Source organism: Primulina eburnea, chromosome 16 (genome assembly GCF_022965805.1).
Source record: "Primulina eburnea isolate SZY01 chromosome 16, ASM2296580v1, whole genome shotgun sequence".
NCBI classification, from domain to species: Eukaryota; Viridiplantae; Streptophyta; class Magnoliopsida; order Lamiales; family Gesneriaceae; genus Primulina; species Primulina eburnea.
In genome coordinates this window covers 6214894-6236652 of record NC_133116.1, presented here as the reverse complement: position 1 = coordinate 6236652, position 21759 = coordinate 6214894, and the positions used below count along the sequence as shown (strand labels likewise).

Sequence of the window (21759 nt, the reverse complement as noted above, 5' to 3'; positions counted from 1 at the left end):
TAATATTATTATATTTTAAAATATTAATAGTCTTATTTTTATTAATATTGATATTGATATTAATATTAATATTATCTCTAATAATAATAGATAATAATAACTTTTGGTTCGAGAAAATCTCCGAATTCGTCATCGTCTACCTATATTAATATTTTTGAAACGGGTATGGGGACGGAGATGGGGAGTTGATCCCCGAAATCGGGGTGAGGATGGAATTCGGGGATGGAGCATAAAAGATAATTTTTTTCCATTGATAACCTAAATAAGAGATTCGTCTCACAAATATGACACGTGAGACTGTCTCACACAAGTTTTTGTCTAAATATATAAACAATTAACTCATTCAAGATAAACATGTCATAATCAAATGTATATTATAATATACTAGTAAAAGATGACGACTAAATCATTACATTCTTACAATTAATTCATTCGACTTCATTTGACATTATAAAATCACAATTAATAGTATTTTTTTGGTTCGGAACAAAAGATATAAAAGCCATATATAAATTTACATATAATCTTCTAGTACCTTTTAATTCCTAAAGTCTTAGGAATTACATATTTTTCACAGAAAACTCTATTTAACTTAAAATATTGACTCAATTCAAATTCTATCAAACCAATCTCTGTCACGACTCCAACCAAAAATCTTGTTTCCAAAAAAATGAAATCATTTACTACTAAATAAAAAAGACGTATGTACACTAACCTCCCCAAAATTAGGAGCTTTTAACTCCTGATCCAACGTCCCCACAAGCCACCTTGGATATCCATTTCAACTCACAAATGATTAATTTTGGTAATAAGTACTGACATAATTTATAAAAAAATAAATAGGTATTTTGTGAGATGGTTTTGCGAATTTTTATCTATGAGACGGTCAACTCTACCAATATTCACAATAAAGTTAATATTTTTAGCATAAAAAGTAATATTTTTTCATGGAGGACCCAAATAAGATATCTGTCTCACAAAATACGACCTGTGAGACCGTTTTACACAAGTTTTTGTCAAAAAAATCTCTTATAGATGGTTTCACAGTTTTTTTATCCGTGAGATGAGTTATTGTTAAAAACAATATTTTTTGCGTGAAAAATTATATATTTTTATGAGTTAGGTCACAATCACAAAATTCACTATAAAAAAATCAGACATAATAACCATGGTTTGGATTTTAGTTACGTATGATTTCTCTTAACCATGATTAGATGATGCTATTAAAGCATGACTCTAGGCCTTCCTCCCTCAGGACACAAAAATAATCCCACCACGTCCTTCGGCTTTGTTTCATTCTCCACAAAGTCGGAAAGCTTCTTCTGCAGGCAATCCTCCGAAGGTCTGTCCCCAATTCTCTGATGGCTTTTGTGACTTCTTTTTTTTTCATTTTTCAACGAAGATCAGAGCCTTTTTTCCTGTGATACGTTCTTAGTTTATACAATCGATATCTTTAAAATTGATTTGTTGTATGTTGATAAATAATCCACTGTTTGATCCGTTTACAGATGTTGTTGATTCATTCAATATATATATATTTTATTAAAATTGTTGAGAACTGTATGATGATCCCTTCGTAGGATGTACCGGACATATTTCTGTGGGAATGTACAGATTCGATAGATGAAAAGGATGGTTAATTCGGTTGGGTTAATTTGTGTGGTAATTTAGTTATGAAATTTTGCAGAAAGAGGAAATGGCAAAGGACACATTTGAGGAAGCCATTGCAGGCCTGCAGAAGCTTCTCAGGTATTGCCACTTTCTGACCTTTTTTTCTTGGGACTTTCACATTTCAGTTTGTCAATTTCGGTGTTTATTTATTTTTATTTTTTTTATATAAAAACATAAAATAAAATTGATAAATATTACTTCATGTTTTAGAAATATTTAAATAATAAATAATATTAAAAATATAATAAATATATATTTATAACAATTTAAATATCTTATTACACACAGTGAGATTTTGATAAATCGATATTTTTGTATTAAATTTTATGTGTTGTTACTAATTTGGTTTCACATATAAAATTAATCTTAAATAACAGTATTTTTTAATTTAAGAAGATAATGTTTTTATTACATATAAAATTAATCTTAATTTTTTAATTTAAGAAGATAATGTTTTTAATTTTCCATTGACCGGACAAACTAGTTGGTCGATCGTAATCTCCTTGTGCATGTCAATTAAGTTTAGAGTGAGTCTCATCTGAGACCGTCTCACGGATCATAATCTGTGAGACGGGTCAATCCTACCCATATTCTTAGCATAAAAAGTTATATTTTTTCATGGGTGACCCAAATAAGAGATCCGTCTCACAAATAAGACCCGTGAGACCATCTCACACAAGTTTTTGCCTTAAATTTATTATTTAAAACTATATATATATATATATATATATATATATATATATATATATATATATATAAACATGTAATGTAATATACGAATTTGAGTTTACAATTCCGAGGGTCATTTCCCAGAGTATATATATATAAACATGTAATGTAATATACGAATTTGAGTTTACAATTCCGAGGGTCATTTCCCAGAGATATTGGGTGTTTCTGACGCAATACTGAATACACGGTACAAAATATTTATCGGATAATAAATGATTAAATATATTTTAATGATTTGGAATGAAACATTTATTACATGGGTAATAGAGCATATGGTATGTTGAATTGCTTTAATTATGGTTTGTTAAAATATTCAAATACATCCAGACACGATATTTCCATTTTCTTTGACTTATATCTATCTGTTTGATGAATATATATTATTATAATATTAGAGTTATGTTTAAGCCTTAGTGTAATATCGGCAGGATAAATTATTAACTTTAAAAAATAAGAGTAGAGATAATCGAAAGAATTTGGGACCGGTTTCGAGGTTTAATCTTAGTTGTAATGACTCTCACATTTGGCGGCCCGCGGTGCGAGATGGATTAGTTACGCTCTTTTTTTCCACTGCAGTGAGAAAGGTGAGTTGGAGGGCGTGGCCGCCGCAAAGCTGAGGCAGCTGACGGAGGAGTTGGAGGGTGGCGCAGCCGTGAAACACTCTCACCCGGATGAGAGGATACGGGCTGGGTTCCATCATTTCAAGAAAGATAAATACGAGTAAGTACACCAACCAATAATTGGATATATGATCACGCAATTTAAAAAATATGCATAAAGTTTCGTACTTATTGTAAAGGTTTTGGCACCTAATCCGCAGAAAGGGGAGATTCTCGGAATGTGCCCTATTCAACTTTGATCATGTTGGAATAAAATATAAATCAAGAGACAAGTTTAGTTCTTTTTGTGGCAGCAAAATGACTGAGAACATGGGTTTTAACATTGTTTCAAGGACATACAAAATTATATGTTTATCGTCGATGTCCATTCAATACAAATTTAATACCGTATCCGGAAAGTCATCAGAAGTATTTAGAAAAAACAGATGTAGTAGTTGTTAATGCCACTGTATGACGTATGACCAATGACAGAGTCAAGAATATGTCTCTACTCGAGTTAGAATTTTAAACTCTAGAATTTTTTAATATTTTAAATTGATCTACTCGGACTAAAATCAAATTAATCCAAAATTTACAAACATTTTTTTAAAAAAAATTGGTGAGCCAATGACTATATCTATATATAATTTGCTATTCTACTTACACAGGAGGAATCCTGAGCTGTATGGACAACTTGCGAAAGGCCAAAGTCCCAAGGTGAAAATTACAATATCAATAATATTATTGAATATTGAATGTGAGATCCATTGAACTTGGGCATTGACTAATCGATATATATATTATATTAATTAATAAACACGCAGTTCTTGGTATTTGCCTGCTCTGACTCCCGAGTGTGCCCTTCCCACATCCTAAATTTCCAACCAGGGGAGGCCTTTGTTGTCCGAAACATCGCTAATATGGTCCCACCATTTGACAAGGTAAGCTGAACCTATTCCATTAGAGCATGTACAGCGGTGTCTCATGTTGATGGTGTTACTGTTAGATAATTTGTAACATGGCAGACGATGTTTAAATATTAATTTTTTATTTTAATTTTTAAATATTTTATTCATTTTTTAGTTTTTAAAATATTTAAACAGCCAGACCAATCTGGTCATTCACAATTTTTTAAAAAAAATAAAAAAGAGTTGGTAAGCTTCACCGCGCAGAGGGCTCACCAACATCACCGCACAGATAATTCCGAGTGCTGCTTCCTCGCCCATTTGCGGAGATACGCGAGCGCTCACCGCGTGTCTTCTGCGCCTGCTGTACATGCTCTTAAGTATTACTATATATGTTATCAATAAATAAATCAAAATAATTATATTTTGAAAAGAAAAAAAATTCAAACCTCGAATACGAACATGGAAAAAAAATTTCCCCGGCCATTGTTTATTCTGTTTTATTTGCTTTTGAAATATAAATGAATTGGAATTAATTTTTTTACATATATTTTTTAACTAAATAGTCAACATATTTAATTAGATAATTGAATCAACTCATCTAAATTCATTCGGTAAGTAAGCATTATTTTGATTTTAGCAGCAAAAAAAAAAAAATTTGTGTCCCTACGAAAGTTGTAATAAAATGTGAAAACATTAAGATTTAAGATTAAAAGTTATATATAGTGCCGATAAATAAATGCTTACTTCTTAATCAATTGCAGACGAAGTATTCTGGAATGGGAGCGGCCATTGAATATGCAGTGGTGCACCTAAAGGTGATTAAAATATTCTTTCCTCTTTCGATCTGGCTAACTTTAAATTTCGGGCATCGAATGTTTTAGGAAACCTCTTTTGTGTCAAATGTTACTTAGCACTTTTTATATTGTTTTTTTTAATGATAATCGTCATTATTTCGTTTTCGATAACGTTAAATAATGGATTAATGAATTTGTAAACTTATTTAGGTGGAGAATATTTTGGTAATTGGACATAGCTGCTGTGGAGGGATAAAGGGGCTTATGTCCATTCCTGACGATGGAACGACTCAAAGGTTAAAGCTTTTCCAATATATATATATCGTAATCCTTTTGTTATTTGCTTTTGGCTCTATTACACTACATATCTTTCACTTTCTTTTATTTTCTCCCCACAAGGCTACTGCCACTTTAATATCTTTTGTCATGTAACGTTGCAATCTATCTCAAATAATCATTCATGTCACAAATTATTATATATCTTTATTCTTTATAAAGACATCCACAATCTCATAGATATAGATAATAAATAGAGATACATGTTTTGTTAAACACAAATACTTTTGTGAGACGCTGTAATGAGTCAATTTTGTGAGACATATCTTCTATCATGGGTCATCCATAAAAAAAATTAGTTTTTATTGTAAATATGAGTATGGTTGACTCATTTCACCAATAAAGATCTCACAAGAAACCTAGAGGTATTGGCGCAAAAATATTTTCTAAACAACTTGCATATTTAGCCTTGAGTCTTGAAAGTTGAAAAAGTTGCATATAAAATTTGAATGTTTGTTAGTTCTCGTCCATTTCTATAGTTGGCAAATTCACTAACATTGTGAGAATATGCATGCAGTGACTTTATAGAAGAGTGGGTCGCCATTTGCAAGGACGCCAAGTCCAAAGTGACAACAGAATGGAAAGACTTGGATGCCAATGAACAGCACACACAGCTTGAGAAGGTAAAAATTCAAGCAGTACTATTTCCTTTTTTGTTTCTGTTCCAATATTATTAGTGAAATATTCATCAAATTTTTATTTAAAATTACGTTTTTTCGTTCTTTTTCGGTATCAAACAGGAGGCGGTGAATGTATCGCTGGCGAACCTGCTAACCTACCCATATGTAAACGAAGGCGTAGTGAAGAAAACCCTATTGTTGAAGGGAGCACACTATGATTTCGTGAAAGGTTCATTGGAGTCCTGGAATTTCGAGTCTTGAGAATCTCCTGTATCCGTTTGAAGTTTGATTGTGTTTTCAATAACATACCGAATCTTGAATTCTCGTAATGTAAAATTGGTCAGCCTAGCCATGCATATGTCTAGCTAATTTGTGACTGGAATAATTCCAAGTTTCTTTGCTTCCCCATATATTTGAGGGAAGGTTTCTTGGTTTTGTGAAGATGTGTTAGAGGACCATTGTTCCAAATTGTTGGTATCAATATTGAACTTTGAATTTGGGTCTTTAGTACAATATATTACCATATGCTAGTCAGATGAGCTATATTTTGATTATTTAAAGTAATTTCTTATTCATTTATATAGAAATTCAAAAAATGCATATAACATCCCGTTTGGTTCGAGGGATTAGGAGTGATAGACTAATTTATCCGGCCCAATCAAGTGTTTGGTTCAATTTTAAATAAACTTATCTTATCCCTCCTAGGTATGATTAGGTTATATTAGGTATGTTAAAATAATACCTCCTCACCCCCTAGGATTATTTATCCCACTCTTAATACCTCCTATTTTTCCGATTTTACCCTTCTCCTAAATTCAAACTCACCACCATTTCTCGCCATCGACCGCCGCCTCCACGACTGCCGCCGGCCAACCACAGACGGACCGCCGACTGCGGTGAGCACTGGCAGTTCGCGGTTAGCGACGGTTTGTCAAAAAACCGTCGCTATTAGCGACGGTTTATGTAGAATGGTTTGTCAAACACCGTCGCTATTAGCGACGGTGTGTTTTCTCAAAAACCGTCGCTATGAGCGACGGTTTTTGAGAATCCGTCGGTAAGATTCTGGCAGCCGTTTCCGGTCGTCTCACCTGCTGACCTTTTCCGGTCGACCATTTCCGCCGGCCGCCACTGTCGCCGTCGTGAAGGGGAAGGGCAATTTCGTCTTTTCATCAAAAAATTCAAAATTATCCTACACTTAAAATCTTACCAAACATAATATTATTTTACATCATATATTACAATTCTATCACAATCATTTTCTTTATCATTTACATACTAATCATTAGTTTATCCTATCCTTCCAACCAAACGCAGCCTATGAGTTTTAAAATATGACAAAAATTTGTGTGTATTTTGTGAGACAAATATTTTATTTGAGTCATCTATGAAAAAGTATTATTTTTTTTTTTATGCTAAGAGTATTACTTTTTATTATGAATATCGGTAGAGTTGATCCGTCTCACATATAAAGATTCGTGAGATCGTCTCATAAGAGACATACTCCTTAAAATATTGCAAATCCGAAAGTATTTTGCGGCGACAAATATCCATGTATTGTAGTGACATATTCTTCTTTCAATAAACGAGATACTTGTATTTATTAAAACAAAAACCGCATTATTATTGTAATAAAGGTAATATGTTGAAGCCAAAGGGTAAGTTTGGATTAAAATATACTTTTTGAAAATAATTAAAATGAACACCCTTTCCACATTTAATTAATTTAAAATTAACGACAACCACTTCACTTGCCAAAATTTACGGGTAACAGAAAGAGCCAGTGTGGGTGGAGCAGTGTGGGTTGGGTCGTTGTGATGGGCCAAACACCCACGGCCCACAGTCCACATAATTTATTCTCCCATAGCCCAACTTATATGTCTGTATTTTGTAACAGAGAATCTTTGTTTTAATCATTTGCTTCTCACTTGGATTTTCCAAGGCATCTGTAATTTTCTAGTACCAAAGGATCGTTAAGTTTTTAGTACCAAAATTCCCTCACTAAAATTTCATGACATTTTTACCGCACACTACTCTTTTTATTTTACAAATTTGATGGGAGATAGAGATGTAATCGCCGAACTCACTCCTTTTTTTTATTTTTCAAATTACCTGATTAGAGTTAGGGATATAATCGAGTCGAGCGATTGTTCTAACCTGATTAGAGCTAGAGACTATATATTTTGATGATTCAAAGACTAACCATATAATCCATGTATCCCTCTAATGGACCCTGGTTGCGGTCTTACGTGTTGTAAAATTATCTGGTACACCGAAATACAATGACTGTATTTCGTGCTATGCGGAAGAAGTGGAGGAGCATGACCCCACTTCCCCAGAAATCTGGCCCTTTTGTATTCTACGACAGTGGTGGACCCCGCCCTCTTGCCAACGTTTCTTCTTCCTCTTGTTGATTCTTTCCTTTGCTCCATTATTAGTACTTCGTGCTATTGATATTGATTTGTTGTGACAAACGCCCCCCACCATTCAACCTTCCAACCAAACTCTGACTATCATTATTCTTCCTTAATTCTTTTCTTCCACTCCTACCCACAACCTCATTTCTCTGCGATATTGCTTTTTTATATACTTTTTTCTCTTGCATCGGATGATCTGATCAGAGTTTTCTTGATAATCCCGTGGAGGTAAAGTGTTGGTTTTATTCTTGTTGTCATCTCTTTGGATTTTTCAAATGTTTTGTTTCAGCTTTCGTTTTGGTTTTTTGTCTCTTTTTTTTTCAGAACTCAGAAAGAATTATTAGTCGTGTGAGAATTTAATTTTTTGTATGCAGGATCGAGAGGGATTCACTTTTTTGAATTTGAAGTAAAGGGCTTGATTTTGAAGGTGATCTTCGTCTTTTTCAAGTGATTTCAAGCGAATACATGAGGAAAAAATGAAGCTTTCTGAGTTTCTATCCTCGTTTTGGATATTTATTGAATTGTCGTAAAGTACGATGAACTGAGTTTTTTTTCTGATCAAGCTGTTCTTGTTTTGATGAAAGCTATAGTTCATGAATGATAATGATTAATGATCAATCGCATTTCCGCTGATTAATTATTTGAATTTCATTTTGATAGAATCCCTGTTGGGATTTGTGACAGTGGCAGCAAAGCGATGATAAGATGTAATAAATAGTAAGAATGGATGATCTAATGTGATGCATCTTGACTGTAATAATCATAAGAGGGGTAAGAGTATGCAGAATGGGACTCTTTTTTCTTTTTTTTAACACTTCTATCTGGTTCAAATAAGTCATTAAATTGTGAGTAGGTCTGATGTGAGACCGTCTCACGGATCATAATCTGTGAGACGGGTCAACCCTACCCATATTCACAATAAAAAATAATACTTTTAGCATAAAAAGTAATACTTTTGCATGGGTAACCCAAATAAGAGATCCGTCTCACAGATATGATCCGTGAGACCGTCTCATACAAGTTTTTGCTTTAAATTGTTGCCTAAAAATCATGTTTCCTTCTTCAGAGGTTCTTCTTTTGTAGGTATACGCACTCCACGATGTTCAGAAATAACACCAATGCAGCAGTACCTCTTATTCCTGTTAGCAATCATTTCCAGTTTCCTGACGATTCCCCAAATCAGCCCCAGTTATGTGTAAATGGTAAGTTTCATCAACCAAATTCAAGACCAATTGACTGGTTTATGCGATCCTATGGTTAATATATTTGTTTCTTAGAATATTTTCTTATAATCGAATCTAAATTGTCATGATGAAGTTGATAAAAAAGCCAGCATTTTCAACAAGAATCCAGTGTCTACTGGTTTAAGGCTGTCTTATGATGACGACGAACGGAACTCCACACTTTCTTCTGCAAGTGGAAGCATGACTATTGGAACATCGATTCTTCCGTCTCTGCGCGTTGATGTCGAGAGAGAACTCAATCAAAGTGGAAAAGAACTGGAACATTATAAGAGAATCCAGGTACTCGAAATCTACTCCATGCATTAAAATGTCCATTTCCTTTCACCTAAACGTCCCAAATGTACTTGTTTTTCTGCAACAGAAAATGAACTCTTCGCTAATCTTGAGAGCCCGTTTTGTGTTTCAGTTTCTACTAAAAGTGTATATATTTTGAGCCCATCGTATTGCATCATGAACAGGAAGAGAATCTGTTAAAAGGGCTAAGAGAAATAAGACAGAATCACTACACTTCATGCCTAACTTATTTAGAGAACAGCTGTATAAATAAGTTGCATCAGAAAAATCTCGAGTTGGAGACTGTAACTTGCAAGAACAAGGAACTTGGCGAACGTACAAAACAATTAACAGCCGAAGCTCAGAGTTGGTGCAACATTGCAAAGTACAATGAATCAGTTGCTAAAGCATTGAATACCAGTCTCAAGCAAGCAATGCAACAAGGTTCCAACCGAGGAAACAGAGTTGGAGAGAATGGTATTGATGATGCTGCCTCGTCTATTGATCCAAACAATTTTCTCAGCAATCCGGGTGAGCATGAAAGATCTAGTCCAGTATATATTAATGCTCCTATCTGTAGATATTGTAAATCAAAGGAGGTATCTATAGTGTTAATGCCTTGTAGACATCTTTGTCTTTGTAAGGAGTGTGAAGGCTTTGTGGGTGCTTGTCCTGTGTGCAGAATGGTAACAAATGCTAGCTTTGAGGTGTATCTCCTAAATAATTAATCAAATAAGTTCTATAAAAGACTGTTACAATATTGAGTTAAAATGCAGAGAAGCAATGCATTGCATTCTCAAAATATAAAATTGACTTCTTGGACTTGATCCTTTACTAAGACTACTTCCATAAAAATGTATAGTTTTCGCTTTATATTGAGCTATCGATCTTCTATGCCCTATGGACGTCTGCCAATTATCTTCCTTTCGTCCAGTAACAAGATACACGTTGTAGGTCTGCACAATATAGTAGCAAATGTAGCACGCAGTGTCGAATAAGATTTGTTCATCAGGATTAAGCTTCACACCTCGAGTTGTTCACATGCAATCGAGTCGAAATCATTAAAAGCATATGATTAAATCGAAATTTGAAAGATTTTTGCCATCCCTCTCCCTCAGATGTAATTTATTGGTATATTGTTGATCGAGTATTGTGTAGTTATGAAAAACAGGGACAAAAAAGATGCAGTACCTAAGGGAAAGTCTAGCGAATGTCAAAAAACGACGTGGTTGCATATTTAATTTCTTGAACCCATTAGATACAGGTTTATGCTGACAATATTCTCGTGTACACTTCTGATCAATTTACATTTATGTACCTTTCTCCTTCTTTTTACTGTTGTTCTAATAAATATATTAAAGATTTGCGAGACCGTACATATTCTAGATCAGGTGGTGTTAAATTTTCTTGGCAGGTTTTCAATCATGTTGCTTCCCCAAATGTCATCTGTTTCACATCAATAAATAGCGAACTAGCACGAAATTGATTTTGAGTCGAGTGCCTTGAAATGTATGATTCAATGATCCAAAATGGTCTTAAACCGTATAAAGTAACATTTTTGAGTGTGTTAACGGTGACAGCCATCCAGGATTTGTTGACGAGGGAAGATTTGTGTTCCGTGCAATGCAAACTCGATGTGGACTACATCCAGAGAGGCAGCATTATTCCTGTATGGTTGATCTTCAAAGCAGTTGCGGGTTTGGCAAACGAAGCAGAAAAGTTACTCAAAGATACACCTTGGCAGGGTGATGCCATAATTTGGAATTCGATATTGAGGAGTCCCACGATTCATTACAAAGAACAAACAGGAAAAAGAGATGCAGAAATCTTGATTGACCTTGAGCCAGAGGTCAATTTTTTTTTTTAAAAATAATTTATATGTCAATTTTCACACATCATCTAGAGCGTAAGGGCATCCACAACGGAAAAGCCCAACTTCAACTTTTTGTTGGTCTCTATGCCAATATTAAAAACTAAAAATCTCATTCATCCCTCCACTATAAAAATAAAATAAAATAAAAAATCTCGTACTTAATTTAAATATCTCAACTACTATTTAACGAGCCCACTGTCAATTTATATATTTTATGTACGTAAAAATAATAAATAAGATTTTTATGATATTATTCATAGTTATATTATGTTGCTAAAGTAAGCCGTGGTATGATCCGTATTTTCCTATCTTGCTCGAACCAGAAGATGTAATTGGCCGGCCTATGGCGGCTTACTCAAATAATTTATTATGAAATCATTAATAATCTGCTCGTAGTGCTCAAAAAATCTTTAAAAAAATTTACATTTAGAGAGGATTTTTTTTAAGTATTGGACCTGAGATATCTTTCGTTAAAAGGAATTTTGGTATCATTTGTGTTAACTGTTCACTTCGATTGTATATGGTTCTTGAGAGTTGTATATATAAATTTTGACAATTCACATCTATCAAGTTAGTTTTTGGGTTTTAGTACTTAGCGCATTGACTAATTCAATTTGGACTAGCCTAATGGGCACGATAAAAAAGAAATTTGCCTCAACAAAGGAATAAGAATCCGAAAAAAGTGGAACTCGGATAGTTGTCTGATAAAGGAAGGCAACAAAGGAGCAGGCCTTACTATCTTACCTAGCTCCCAAGGTGGGAACACTTAACTCATGAAGACGTTGTGCTCGGGCCTCTCTTGGGGGAGTCCCTTCTCTCCTCCACCCCCTTGAACAGGCTTTCCGCGGTACCAAGCTCACTTCATTAAGTCTTTATATATATATATAATAGGAGTGTTTATCGCTACTATCAACTATAGCAACTGAAAAAAAGAGCTAACCGACTAACACTAACAGTTATCCGAAACACGGTTCTGCAAGCCGGACTTAAGTCCAAGTCCTAATTTAACATTAAATGAGATGCCAGAGTTACCATTATGTGTTAGATTACCTATAATTGTGTCACCCGTTAATGCCTTCACGCTTAATTGTTCATTCATGAGCGTGAGGGTGTGTGTTGAAGTCCCACATCGGTTGGATAGAGTTTCTTAGAGGTCCGTATATGGATTTGGACAATTCTCCCAATTTGAACTAATTTTTGAAGTTGAGTTAGGTCCAAATCTTAACCGTAACAATTTGAGCTACAGCCTATAAGTCAATTAGTCTGATCGCAACAAAACGTCGAAGTTGTTTTAAAAATCCTCCTATGTATGGAGCTTAACATCACTAGTATGAGGATGTGTCGACATGAATTTGTTGGTCAAAAGATTCTCAAATTTTTGTTCTTATGTACCTTAAATTAATTAATAAGCAATTGGAGAGAAGAAACAAGTGCTGAGGACTTAGAGACAGAACGAAATAACTGAATTCGGTTTGTAAGTTGTGATGAACCAAATCGATGTTATAGAATTCACGAAATCGTTGTTTTAAGGTTTTGGAAATTAGTGGAACACACTTATTGATTGTCTCATCCTCATATTCCACAAAACATACACACAATCGGTTAGACGGGTCAATCTTACCGATATACAATAAAAAATAATATTTTTAGCATAAAAAATAATATTTTTTCATGGATGACCCAAATAAGAGATTCGTCTCATAAAATACGACCCGTAAGACCGTCTCACACGAGTTTTTATCTAATTAATTATATGCAATTGAGTTCAAGTTACCCTAAAATTATAAATCTTCAGAAAATGGTGATCAGAAAATGTAAACTAATTGATTTTTAAGGCGGACAACAATTTTTGATGAATACAAAACTGAAACCCGTGATGGGGTCGCATGTGACCAAATATATATATTTATTTATTATGTTATACTCGACTGGTATTTCTACGACCCAAACATCATGCTCACATGTCTGCTTGGGAATTTACGTCGAACAATGATATCACGACACACACCCTTTTGTAATGTGGGTCGCCAATACGATCCAAACATGATACGGCAGAAGGACCTAGAAGACGCAAGAACCAACGGTAGGGACACTACGGCCAACTCCCAGGACGTCTGGGTCATATGTTTTGGGTTTCATTTGGACAAATATTTTAAATACATTTTCGTGGTTTTATTGTTGAACTGCTTATGCTGTGATGTATCTTGTAAAAAATTATATATGCGAACAAATAATGAAAGAAATGACACAAAAACGCACAGATATATTTTTGGATGTTCAGAGACTCAAGCTCCTACGTTACCTCTTCTTCCATTTGGAAGGCTCACACTAGAAGACTTTGAATTATACAGGTGATTTGTAAGATCCCAGTTCAGTTTGAATTTAGACACTGTCAGACTGAAACTCCTAATATATCTTTTCTGGTAATAGACAATATGCAAACTGCTATTCAAATGTGATGAATTACAGTACTATATTAGCACTTAATGAACATTAAAAACAAATAAGATTCCAAGACTTTTTATGGTGTGCTAAAATGATTGAGTTTTTGTTCGGACGAAGATTTGAGCACTTGACCTTTTTCAATTGTTACAAAACAAACTTCGTTCAGCTAAATTATTTATCTATAAATAGTTCCTGAAGAAGTATATGTTGATTTGTGTCTGTTGACTTGTTTTTAGCATATGTCAACATGTTTCGATGGTCATACACTGTTGCGATCAACTTTGTATCGTACACTGTTGCGATCTGTTTTTATCTGGTTGCTCAAACCGATTCTGGTAAATTGAATGTAGGTAAACTGAAATAATGAAAACTGATATTCTGATAGGAACTATTTCAGTTGCAGTTGGAGTCGTATCAATTTTGTTCAACTGGACCAGTTCAGTTTAGTTATTTGTTAACACCAAAACATGAAATTTCTTTATCCATCAGTGTCTGTACGAGCAAATCTTTTTCAAGTATTTTTCATCATCTTATTATCAGATTTGGGGCAACTTTTATTAGATAGCAATGTGTTAGATATTTGTCATAACTTCGTAAAGAATATAAGATCATTCTGTTTTGACAAATGAATTGTGAATTTGTAAGGTATATATTCAATGTTCAAACATTAGAACTAGTCCATCCATAGTGTTTGCTCTATTGCGTTTACTTCTTGCTGTAACTTGTAGATGGTTTTGCTCCTATTTTATCACAGATCAGTAACATCGTAAGACCAAAATTTGAATAATAACATGTAAGACCAAAAATGCAATTTCCCCATCTATTTATTTACCCCTCTTGTCTTTTTTATTGGAAGTTTTTCATTAACAAAATATATACTAATATAAAACATGCTCAATTGGACATATTATAAGAAATCGAGGTCCCAACCATAAAAAATTGGCAACAAGGAATTCCAAGCGATAAATAACAAGAGAATAGGGGAATAAAGAAACACACGTCTTTTTAACATTGATCAACAACCTCAGTTCTTGTCCTCATGAATAGTTAGCTTCTTCGTATAACCGGGGCAGATCTAGGATTTAGACACTGGGGGGCCGCTTAGTTTATTTTGCGACGGTTTTCGCAAAAACCGTCGCTATATGGCGACGGTTATAAGAAACCGTCGCGGATTTTGCGACGGTTTTCGTCACAACCGTCGCTAAGCCAAAAAAAAAGAGGGACCACGTTTCGAAATCGGGCGGATCAAACATTATAATTGGCTTTAGCCACTGAGATACATGGACGTATCATTCATTTTGGGGGGGCCATGTATATATATCTGTTTATATATTTAGTTTAAAAAAAATTAATATACACTAAAATTTTTTTTTAAATTTTTTGGGGGGCCGTGGCCCTCGTTCGCCCTACACTAAATCCGCCCCTGCGTATAACGCCTTCAAACCCATCCTCCTTACATATACTAACAGAACCATCTTTATACCAATCATCACCTCCTCCACCACTACCACTACCAATACCACCACCATATCCCCCACAGCCGCGCCACGCATCCACGCACTTCAATAGACAAAAAATGGGTGCTTTTTGCTTGAAGAACATCATATTTTTGCTTACCATATTTCTTGTTTTATGGCTTTCTTGCATGGAAAGCACTTGTAATGCAAGAAGAGTAGGCAGTCATTGGAGGCAAAATTCAATAAGTAGCTCAGCTTCCCAATCCAAGAAGAAAGACAAAAAACATGGCTCCAATTATCTTCATCATGGCCATGCTGGTAAATCAGCACATAAAGCTCATTCTCCAAAAGCACCACCACTAGCTCTGACTCCCCCGCCACCACCACCACCAGCATTGGCTCCGCCACTGGCACTAGTGCCACCGCCTACTGGAGGACACAAAAGAAGCCCTCCGCCACCACCAACCACAGGACACAAAGGAAGCCCTCCTCCCACAATTACTCCGCCACCCAACAAAGGTGAAAAACCACCTGGTTCCACGGTGTATAATGTGTTGGAATTTGGAGCCAAAGGTGATGGAACCACGGATGACACAAAGGTAAAGTTTATATACGTAGTACGTACAAAAAATTCATCAGTCGTTATAGAATTTGTGAACATTACATAATTTAATAATAATATAATATCACACTATCATGTTTCCTCTTGTCACGAGACAACTGTTAAAAGGTGAATTTTGGTGGTCGGGACAAAAGTTAGGTTCTAATTGTGGCATAAAAGAAAATTCCCCTGAAAACTATTTTAATATTTATTTATTATATACGTAATGTTTTGTAAAACTGGTCGTGATTTTAATAATATATTATTTAAATATTATAGGATAATGGAGTATTCTCGAACATCGGGTCATTAATTCTGTTATTGATATATGCTTTAATTTCAAATAAAATATATATAATGGATAAGAAAGCTTTAATTTAATTAATATCACAGTTTAAGTATAGCAACAAAATACAGCTTACCATTACAATACTTTAATATATAATAATTTGTTCATAATAAATATAAAATTACAGGAATTAATTAAAAGTAATGAAATTAAAGATCCATATGGGTGAATTCAATGCAGGCATTTCGAGCTGCATGGGCTGCTGCTTGCAAGGTTGAAGCCTCGATCGTCCATGTCCCAACAGAATATGTATTTCTAGTGGGACCAATTTCATTTTCTGGTCCATATTGCCAACACAAAATTGTATTTCAGGTAAACTATAAATGCATTTATTTCAAATTACATATCCAAAATATGTTGATCAAGGTGACGTGTTTGTTGAATTTTTGGCAGTTAGATGGTAAAATTGTTGCCCCAACAAGCTCAAAGGCATGGGGCTCTGGTCTTCTTCAGTGGCTTGAATTTACAAAACTGGTAGGAATTACGGTAACGGGAAGCGGGACGATAGACGGCAATGGGGCTGTTTGGTGGCAAGGTTCTTCATACGAAGATGATCCCTTGGATGGTCGATCAACACTTTTAAACCCATCAAATGGAACAATGAAGGAAAGCCCTCCTATTTCAGTATGATTATTCTCTTTATCTTTCGTTAGTTAACTTAATTCCCATACATAAAGTGCTTAATATTTCGCAAGTGCTTCCATTATATATCCTTCTAATTGTCACTAAATTTTACTTTTTGGGCTAAATATCGCAGCTTGCAAACTCGTCTGGAGAGAAAATGCCACGCATAAAGCCAACGGTGAGAACTGACATTGACATTACATTAATTGAGCCCTGTATTTGAACTAAATGTGAGTTTCAGTTTTTACTAAAATGGAACGATATGGTTCTTAATGCTTAGGCACTTAGATTCTATGGAAGTTTCAATGTGACGGTAACCGGAATAAGCATACAGAACAGCCCTCAATGTCATCTAAAATTCGACAATTGCATCGGAGTATCCGTCTATAATTTTAGTGTCTCATCCCCCGGCGACAGCCCGAATACGGACGGAATACATCTCCAAAACTCCAAAGATGTGCTTATTCGTAATTCCAATCTTGCTTGTGGTACGTGAATGAACACTGCAAAAACTACATTTTCCACTCTTTGTATGTGTGATGAACTAATTAAACAGGTAGTCATGTGAATTCAGGGGATGATTGTGTATCCATACAAACCGGATGCACCAATGTATACATACATGATGTCAACTGCGGACCAGGACATGGCATCAGTATCGGAGGTCTAGGAAAAGACAATACCAAGGCTTGTGTATCTAATGTCACCGTTCGAGACGTGTTCTTTCGGGGCACGAAGAATGGTGCCCGAATAAAAACATGGCAGGTAAAACAGCAACATTAATATTGGATGTAATATATTCAAACATTTACCACTAGTCGTGATTCCTGAAGAAAACTATATATCACCTTTCCAGGGTGGATTAGGATCTGTGCAAGGAATACAATTCTCAAACATTCAGGTATCCGAAGTCCAACTCCCGATTATCATCGACCAATATTATTGCGACGCCCGAAGCTGCAAGAATCAAACGTCTGCAGTGGCTCTATCAGGTATAAGTTACGAAAATATAAGGGGAACGTATACGGTGAGCCCCGTCCACTTCGCGTGCAGCGATAACATACCGTGCACGGATGTCACACTGACCAGAATAGATCTGCAGCCTCAGAAACAAAGATATCACATGTACGATCCTTATTGTTGGCAAGCATTCGGAAAGCTCTTGTCTCCCACAACTCCTCCGGTGAATTGCTTGCAAATTGGAAAGCCAGCTAGCAACAACATTAATCCGGGGAATAATGATTCTTGCTAACTAGTTAGCTCATAGAGATCACAAGTTTTATTATTTTTATACTAGTTTTCCTTCTTTTTTGTGAGGCCGGGCGAGGCTAGCTGGCCCCTTAATTTCTTCCGGTACTAGATAGTGAAGAGATTAGTGAGGATTTTTATTTTATAATAGTGAGTATATGAATTATTGTTTCCAAAGATTACGTGAGTTATATATATATATATATATATATATGAAAGAGCAAAAACTCGTGTGAGACTCTCTCACGGGTCGTATTTTGTGAGACATATATCTTATTTGGGTCATCCATTAAAAAGTATTATTTTTTATTTTAAATATCGGTAGGGTTGACCCGTATTACAGATAAAGATTCGTGAGACCGTCCCACAAGACACTTACTCATATATATATATATATATATATATATATATATATATATATATATGTATGACAAAAACTTGTGTGAGACGGTCTCACATGTCGTATTTTGTGAGACGAATCTCTTATTAGAGTCATCTATGAAAAAGTATTACTTTTTACGCTAAAAGTATTAATTTTTATTGTGAATATCGGTAGGGTTGACCGTCTCACAGATCAAGATTCGTGAGACCGTCTCACAAGAGACCTATTATATATATATACACTGCGTTAACATGATGGTTGACTCAGCACACACCGAAAAATAACTACTACGAGTTCCATCATATATATTCAACTTCAGGTTCATCCAAAAAAACGTTGCTAGAAAAAATTAACTTCTGACTATTGATTAAACATTCATATATTTCATCATTCAAACACCCTCAGGGATTATTATGATTCTACTTTAATCAGTAAGGCTGTGTTTGGTAGGAGGATAAAATAAACTAATGATTAATATCTAAAATTCTAAATGATAAAAAAAATTATTGTAATAGAAATGTAATATATGAAGTAAAATAGTATTATGTTTGGTATGATTTTTAAGTATGAGATAATTTTGAATTTTATGATGAAATGACAAAATTGCTCTTTTCTTTATTTTTTCTTCTTCATTCCGACGACGGCCCGGCAACGGAGGTGGTCCGACGGCCCGCGGCGATCAGCGGTCAGCGATGGGAGGCGGTCCGACGGCGATAGGCGGCTGGTCGGAGTCAGGAGGTGGTCCGACGGCCGGCGGCGGCCCGGCAACGGAGGTAGTCCGGTGGCGGTCCAACGGAGGCTCGACGACGGTCCTGTGTCGGAGGTGGTCCGCGTCGGAGGTGGTCCGACGTTGGTGAAAGAGAAAGGATAAAATTGGAAAGAGGGTAGGGATAAAAGAAGGATAAATAATCCAAAGAGGGAATGAGGTATTATTTAATCACACTTAATGCAACCTAATCATTCATATGAGAGATTGAGTTGATTAAATAAAAATCATACCAAACATTGGATTAGGTAGGATTAAAAATAATAAACCCACCTAATTATGCATACCAAACCCACCGTAAGACTGTTCTTTATTCATACCATAATCGAATTATTATTATAAAAAGAAGGAAGTTGATATTTACATGTTGGAATTCAAATAAGTAATATATAATGCCATCTACCGATTATTTAAATGTTCGAATTCAAATAATAAATATTAGTGAAAGAATTATAATAATTATTAGACCAAAGCCGTCAAAATTCAGGGTTTTTATTAAAACTAATTTAAATTTTAAATTTTTTTTCAAAAATACTTTAAAAAAAAAAGATGTATCAAAACTACCTCAATCCGCTGATGAGAAGCGCGGACGCTGCCTGCGTGGAGCACCGTCCGCGCTTACCAAGCGCGGACGCTGCTCCACGTAGGAGCGTCCGCGCTTCTCATCAGCGGACGCTCCTACGTGGAGAAGCGTCCGCGCTCGGTAAGCGCGGACGCTCCTACGTGGAGCACCGTACGCGCATACTGAGCGCAGACGCTGTATTTTATATTATTTTTTTTTTTACAATTTTATCGATTTTACTCCACCAATCGTTTTGTTTTGACCCATTCTTATGTCTTTATTACATGTACGAACGATTCCTGAACAATTCACGTGAAAGCTGAGAAAACGAGACACTGAAAAATTTCACGTGAAGACCAATAATAGAGAAACAATTCCTATATAATTGAAACATTTTCGATTGAATCAGTTAACAATTCTCATAAAATTTCCCTCACTTGTCTTTGAATTTTTCTCCAATCTCAGTGAAAAATGTCTAACATCGACGTACTCTTATATTTTGGTGGTCATGTAGTTAGCGATAATGAATCGATTGAATATAGCATTCCATTTGTTAGACCGATACGAGTATCACGATCCATTAATTTGATGGAGTTTGTTGAAGTTGTGCATAAAATGTTAGCAATCGATCCAACGAATTTTGTTTTGAAGATGTCAACCAAGTATTCATTCATGGAGAGAGCATCTTGGCATGAAATTCAAGTCAATCTCGTTGATGACGATGTTTTACAGTTTGTAATGCAATGTGACAATATGCATGTTTTCCATCTGTACGTGGAAGCAAATTCAATTGAGAATAATGTTGGATTTGATGATCCTGAATCGTGCGTTCCACATGCATCCGATTTTGGTTTTTGTAACCAACCCGGTACGTCTACATATGGTGGTTTCCAGGAGCAAGAATCTTATGTTCCACAGGTTACTGAAGGACTCGGTAATATGAGTTTCGATGATGTAAGTGGGCCTTGGGATCAATTTATAAATGTCTCGTCTGAACAAAATAATGTTCCATATTGGCCGAATCCAACATTAGATACGAGTGCTCGTTGTCCGGATGAGGCCAATAATGATTATATTTGGAGGACTGATTCCGAACCCGATATATCATACAGCGAGTCTGAAGAAGACGATGCGAATGTTGATGATGAAGTGAATATTTCTACGAATCCTGGTGAGGGGACATCATCTCAACAACCACCACGTGACACATTGCAGAGGCAGACCGTACCATTTCTGTCAAACACTTCTGAAATACCATCTTTTTTCAATAAATTTTTTGGGGAAGAGCATCCTGATTCTGTCGATGTTTCTTCTGGAGTGAAATCAAGCTATTACAATCCGGATAGAGGTGAATTATGCGTCAACATGTTATTTAAAGATAAGAATGATCTTATTGCATCTGTGAAGGATTATTCAGTCAGAGTTGTCAGGCGTGAGTACCGTGTCGAGGATAGCACACGCAGTTTGTTGAAGTTACGTTGTAAAAATAATTCTTCTACGCTCATTTGTCGATGGGGACTGCGCGCTTCATTGAAGGCCAAAACAGGTTATTGGAAGATAACAAAATATGGCGGGCCTCACACATGTATATCTACGTCTGTTGGTATAGACCATAAGAACTTGAGCAGTGAGATGGTGGCACATACGCTATTGGGAGTTGTTCGTTGTGATCCTTCGTACGAGATTAAGTACATCATTGAAAATGTGAAAGATGAATATGGTTATCAAATCTCGTACCTGAAGGCATGGCGAAGTTTGAAACGTGCTATGAAAATTGCTTATGGTACATGGGAGAGCTCGGTTCAATTACTCCCGAAGTATATGTGTGCTTTGTCCAAATACAATCCGGGAACAGTTGTGG

The 21759-nt window shown here is 35.4% G+C and overlaps 4 protein-coding genes across 10 annotated transcripts in view; all 4 read left to right on the top strand.

The window, feature by feature from the left end:
• Positions 1-1145: 1145 nt before the first annotated feature.
• LOC140816722 (carbonic anhydrase 2-like) lies at positions 1146-6167 on the top strand. The gene is made up of 9 exons (XM_073176141.1): positions 1146-1342; positions 1688-1749; positions 2980-3123; positions 3671-3719; positions 3827-3943; positions 4672-4725; positions 4915-5000; positions 5558-5663; positions 5781-6167. Exons 2-9 carry the CDS (start codon positions 1697-1699, stop codon positions 5919-5921), a joined length of 750 nt encoding a protein of 249 aa, XP_073032242.1. The 5' UTR covers positions 1146-1342; positions 1688-1696; the 3' UTR covers positions 5922-6167.
• A 1774-nt stretch (positions 6168-7941) lies between these two features.
• Positions 7942-11576, top strand: LOC140817537 (E3 ubiquitin-protein ligase BOI-like). 7 transcript variants are annotated; one of them, XM_073177275.1, is made up of 6 exons: positions 7942-8302; positions 8449-8501; positions 8759-8845; positions 9158-9276; positions 9392-9597; positions 9777-11576. In XM_073177275.1, the coding sequence occupies exons 4-6, from the start codon at positions 9174-9176 to the stop codon at positions 10317-10319; spliced, it is 852 nt and encodes a 283-aa protein (XP_073033376.1). In that variant the 5' UTR covers positions 7942-8302; positions 8449-8501; positions 8759-8845; positions 9158-9173; the 3' UTR covers positions 10320-11576. The 7 variants fall into 7 exon arrangements, with proteins under 7 accessions (XP_073033376.1, XP_073033373.1, XP_073033372.1 ...); XM_073177272.1 differs by having other exon boundaries at positions 8735-8845; XM_073177271.1 differs by having other exon boundaries at positions 8735-8922; positions 9115-9276.
• Positions 11577-11924: 348 nt separating this feature from the next.
• The window catches only part of LOC140817540 (ADP-ribosylation factor 2-like), a 36106-nt gene continuing 26271 nt past the window's right edge, over positions 11925-21759 (top strand). The window contains exon 1 of the mRNA XM_073177283.1: positions 11925-11958. The gene's annotated coding sequence lies outside the window, so the exon portion shown is untranslated. The remainder of the gene's footprint in view (positions 11959-21759) is intronic.
• Positions 15391-18286, top strand: LOC140816786 (polygalacturonase At1g48100-like). Its single transcript, XM_073176228.1, has 6 exons — positions 15391-15965; positions 16497-16940; positions 17074-17118; positions 17221-17428; positions 17515-17705; positions 17797-18286. Exons 1-6 carry the CDS (start codon positions 15486-15488, stop codon positions 18190-18192), a joined length of 1764 nt encoding a protein of 587 aa, XP_073032329.1. The 5' UTR covers positions 15391-15485; the 3' UTR covers positions 18193-18286.

What these genes read in the sequence shown, in the direction of transcription:
- LOC140817537 (XM_073177276.1), top strand. Translation starts at nt 9,174, where the DNA reads ATGTTCAGAAATAACACCAATGCAGCAGTACCTCTTATTCCTGTTAGC. An exon ending in GCCCCAGTTATGTGTAAATG is followed by an intron (nt 9,277 to 9,391) that starts GTAAGTTTCATC and finishes GTCATGATGAAG; the next exon opens with TTGATAAAAAAGCCAGCATT. An exon ending in AACATTATAAGAGAATCCAG is followed by an intron (nt 9,598 to 9,776) that starts GTACTCGAAATC and finishes CATCATGAACAG; the next exon opens with GAAGAGAATCTGTTAAAAGG.
- LOC140816786 (XM_073176228.1), top strand. Translation starts at nt 15,486, where the DNA reads ATGGGTGCTTTTTGCTTGAAGAACATCATATTTTTGCTTACCATATTT. An exon ending in GAACCACGGATGACACAAAG is followed by an intron (nt 15,966 to 16,496) that starts GTAAAGTTTATA and finishes AATTCAATGCAG; the next exon opens with GCATTTCGAGCTGCATGGGC. An exon ending in CCCGAATAAAAACATGGCAG is followed by an intron (nt 17,706 to 17,796) that starts GTAAAACAGCAA and finishes TCACCTTTCCAG; the next exon opens with GGTGGATTAGGATCTGTGCA.
- LOC140816722 (XM_073176141.1), top strand. Translation starts at nt 1,697, where the DNA reads ATGGCAAAGGACACATTTGAGGAAGCCATTGCAGGCCTGCAGAAGCTT. An exon ending in CGAAAGGCCAAAGTCCCAAG is followed by an intron (nt 3,720 to 3,826) that starts GTGAAAATTACA and finishes ATAAACACGCAG; the next exon opens with TTCTTGGTATTTGCCTGCTC. An exon ending in AGCACACACAGCTTGAGAAG is followed by an intron (nt 5,664 to 5,780) that starts GTAAAAATTCAA and finishes GGTATCAAACAG; the next exon opens with GAGGCGGTGAATGTATCGCT.